The sequence below is a fragment of the Bubalus kerabau genome, chromosome 10 (assembly GCF_029407905.1).
Source record: "Bubalus kerabau isolate K-KA32 ecotype Philippines breed swamp buffalo chromosome 10, PCC_UOA_SB_1v2, whole genome shotgun sequence".
Classification (NCBI taxonomy): Eukaryota; Metazoa; Chordata; class Mammalia; order Artiodactyla; family Bovidae; genus Bubalus; species Bubalus kerabau.
The window spans coordinates 59915321-59919069 of NC_073633.1; the positions used below are offsets into that span (position 1 = coordinate 59915321).

General features: G+C 37.0%; 1 protein-coding gene across 3 annotated transcripts; it reads left to right on the plus strand.

Annotated features, from left to right (window-relative positions):
* The first annotated feature begins 18 nt into the window (after nt 1–18).
* PIGBOS1 (PIGB opposite strand 1) lies at nt 19–3639 on the plus strand. 3 transcript variants are annotated; one of them, XM_055537905.1, is made up of 2 exons: nt 19–238; nt 1580–3639. In XM_055537905.1, exon 2 carries the CDS (start codon nt 1647–1649, stop codon nt 1818–1820), a length of 174 nt encoding a protein of 57 aa, XP_055393880.1. In that variant the 5' UTR covers nt 19–238; nt 1580–1646; the 3' UTR covers nt 1821–3639. The 3 variants fall into 3 exon arrangements, with proteins under 3 accessions (XP_055393880.1, XP_055393881.1, XP_055393882.1); XM_055537906.1 differs by having other exon boundaries at nt 103–242; XM_055537907.1 differs by having other exon boundaries at nt 115–249.
* Nucleotides 3640–3749: the final 110 nt, after the last annotated feature.

A 3749-nucleotide genomic window follows, 5' to 3' on the forward strand; every position in this document is an offset into this window, starting at 1 on the left:
TCTTCGTCCCGCCCACCTCCAACGGTGGTCCCCGCGGCCCACTATTGCTGGTTCGGCAACGCGTTTACGTCTTAGCCGCGGACTGGTCCGCGCTTTCCCTACTACATTTCTTTCTCGAGGGGTTGTCCCTTCCTTTGGTTTCCTGGTCTCTGGGGCTGGGGTCCGGAAACTGCTGAAAGGAACTGGATCTCACCTCTGCGAGTGCAGGCAGGATGCGGCGGGTAGCTGAAGCAGAACGGTGTGTGAGTGGTAATAATAGTACTGATAATTATAAACGGAAGTGTTGGTGTAACGTTGCATGCCTTGGGTGATCTTACAGTGACCATTTGTTGGGCGACGTAGGCGGGATAAGGGTAATTTAGCCTCGTGTACAGATGTGGAAAATGAGGCCCCACAAAGGTTAAAGGACTTGGTCAGGGTCATTTAGCGAGCTAGTAGCGGAAGGGGAACCTTTCCGAATTTACTTGCGGTTTAATTGTCTGTTTTACAAGGAGGTGACTTGCAAATGTCTCCTTTTCTTACACTTAATAGTCATCGAACCAAAACATGCTTGGTGAAGTTCTCATTTATCTAGTTAAGTGTAGAGTCCAGGAGGAAGAAAGACTTCTTCCCCCGGAAAAATAGTACATTACGATTTTAGAAATGGCACCCCACTCCAGTACTCTTGCCTGGAAAATTCCATGGACGGAGGAGCCTGGTAGGCAACAGTCCACGGGGGTCGCAAAGAGTCGGTCACGACTGAGCTACTTCACTTTCACTTTCAAGAAGAAGCTACTATTTATTCCGCCACTGTTGAGTTTTGTGACCCTGGAGACTGGCTTAGGATGCTGTGAAATATTGCTATAATAAAACATAAAAATGATTCGCTCTGGTTTACCTGTTTATAAATATGTACTTGGTATCTCCGAACCATAGAACTTATCAGACTATAGACTACTGCAAGGAATATAACTTTCTGAGAAGTTCTAGAATCTTAACTCTTCAATTGTTAAAAGTAAAACCAGTGAAACCAGTGAAATCTCTATTTTATTTTTTGTCAAAAATGGATGGTAGATGACTTAGAGGTGATGTCAGTTTGTATCTACTATAGCATCAGAGGAAACTAGAAAATCTTTTAGTTTGTAAAAATTGTTTTTAATCACACATATTGTCATGAAATAGTAAAGAAGAGCTAATAATGAAAAGTAACAAATCTCTCCCCTTTCAGATGAGATTGGCAATCACATTTAACTTTCGTGGACGGCTGTTTCTTTTAATAGTATACCTTTTTTTTGTATACCTTTAAAGGCATAAAAAGTATGTTCCTCTATTTTTTCACACTTCTGCCATTTAATAAAGTATCAGTTTAAAACCTCTGAAAACATTCTATAATAGCATTTAGCTTTATCTTACACCGTCCCCTAACCCTCATTTCTCATATTCCCTTTGTATCTATAGTCCTATTTTAGTTACATCAAAAAGCATATTTACATATTATGAGAAAAATACTGTTTATGCAGGAGCAAAGTTGTGGCATGAAGTCTTTATAAAGGATATAGTACTGAGTTACTGCTTTGCTTCCCATTTTCTTTGTATACAGACCTGAAGAGAGTTCCTGGATGTGGAGTTTGTTTTTTTAGAACCATCTTTGCACTGTGAAGTGTTTGATGAAAAAAATGTTTGGAAGATTGACTTTTCCACAACTGCTTTTTGCTAGCCTCCTTGGAATTGCTGGAGGAATATATATTTATCAACCAATATTTGAACGGTATTCCAGAGATCAGAAGGAGTTAAAAGAAAAGATGAAATTGGTACAAGACTCAGAAGAGAAGAAAAGTTGATACTATATGGAGTTGAACTGTAATTGCTTAAAATTCCATTGAAATTATACATTGAGTATTAATAATTAGTAAAAAGTTATTCCCTATAAATAGTAAAAAATTATCAACTATACTTTAAACGTAAATACATTATTGATAGTGATTTTAAATTAGCTTTAAAAGTAGCACTGTCAATTTTAATGTTTACTTTTACTTTTTGCCATTCTATGTCTTTTCACCAGGATCTATGAGTACGTTTCCTTTTAAGCAAAAATGAATGTATTAAGGAATATTTTATTTCCTAGTTGAGGCTTATTTTTCTGGGAATGCGGCCTATACATTGGCAGTCTAGAGTATATAAACTAGCTGGAATTGTGTTTACAGTTATGTTTGTAAATGAAGTTAACCAAGTCAACTACCTCATGCAGAATGCACCTCAGTTAGCCTATAATTAGCCTACTTTAATGTACTTCAGCACTCTTTCAATTCCTGGCTTTCTCATCCCAGGCAGAATGGAGGTGTAAATTGAGAATCAGGATGGCTCAAATTAAATAGAGGTTTTTGAGAAGGTAGATGGTGTCACATAGGGTGGCAAACATGACACAGATCTGTTTACTTAACTCACTAGGCAAATTTACATTAATAATCGCGATCATGGAAGAGTTAATTTCTTATGAAGCTATTCATATAGTTAAAGGGTTTTTTGGAAATTGCTAAGAACTGATTTAATTTTATATTTTCAGTGAGAGCTTAAATGTAATCACATTGTACAAAATACTGTAAATCAACTCATTTCTTTTTTTTTTCTTTAAATAAATTCATTATAACTTAATATAAGCTATCTATGTTGAGATCAGTGTAAGTAATAGGATTAAGAGAGAGAGAGGCCAGGAGGAAGCATGAAATTGTAAGCTTCTGTTCAGTTGCCACAGATGTCTCTTTATATTCTGCTGATTTAGAGCATGTCACATAACCATGGGCACTAACATATCATCTTGTTGCCCAAGGAATGATAATCCTATTTAACATTACGTGAAGTTGAACCACTTTTGATCATTTTGAGAAGGATGCACCTGTCTGTTTGGTAATCACATACCAACTGTCAGAGAATGAGTCGATTTTTTTTTTTCCAGTAAAGGTACTGCTGCTGCTGCTAAGTAGCCATTTAAATCAAAGCTATAGTGAGATGCCACTTCACATACACTAGGATGACTGCAGTCAAAGAGAGAGGAAGTAGTAAGTGTTGATGGGAATGTGAAGAAGTTGAAACCTTCGAATATTGCTGGTGAGGATATAAAACAAGTTTGGCAGTTGTGAAAGTTTTGAAGTTCCTCAGAAAGAAGAACATACAGTGTTACCATATGACCCAGCAGTTCTGCTTTTAGACGTACATCCCAGAGTAGTGAAAACATGTCTGCATAGACATCTGTAAATGAATACTTGAAGCATCATTATTATAATAGCCCCAAAGTGGAAATAATCCAAATGTCTCAGCCAGTGAACACATAAATATATCGTGGTATATCCACGCAATGGAATATTAATTTGTTGAGCACAAAAGGCCACATATTGTATGATTCTATTTATATGACATGTCCAGGATAGGTAAATGCATAGAGACAAAGTGGATTAGTATTAAATATTTCCCAGTGATTAAAGGGAAGAAGGTCTAGGGAGTGACTGCTAATGGATATAGCGTTACTTTTTAGTATAATGAAAATGTTTTGGAACTAGATAGTGGTGTTCAGTGACAGGTTTGTGAATATATTAAAAACCACTGAATTGCACACTTAGAACTTTATTATGTGACATTATATCTCAATAAAACTGTCAGAGAGGACTTCCCTGGTGATCCAGTAGTTAAGAATCCACCTGCTGATGCAGGGGAGATGGGTTTGATCCCTGGTCTGGAAAGATTACACGTGCTATGGGACAACTAAAGCCTACGTG

What these genes read in the sequence shown, in the direction of transcription:
- PIGBOS1 (XM_055537905.1), top strand. Translation starts at nt 1,647, where the DNA reads ATGAAAAAAATGTTTGGAAGATTGACTTTTCCACAACTGCTTTTTGCT.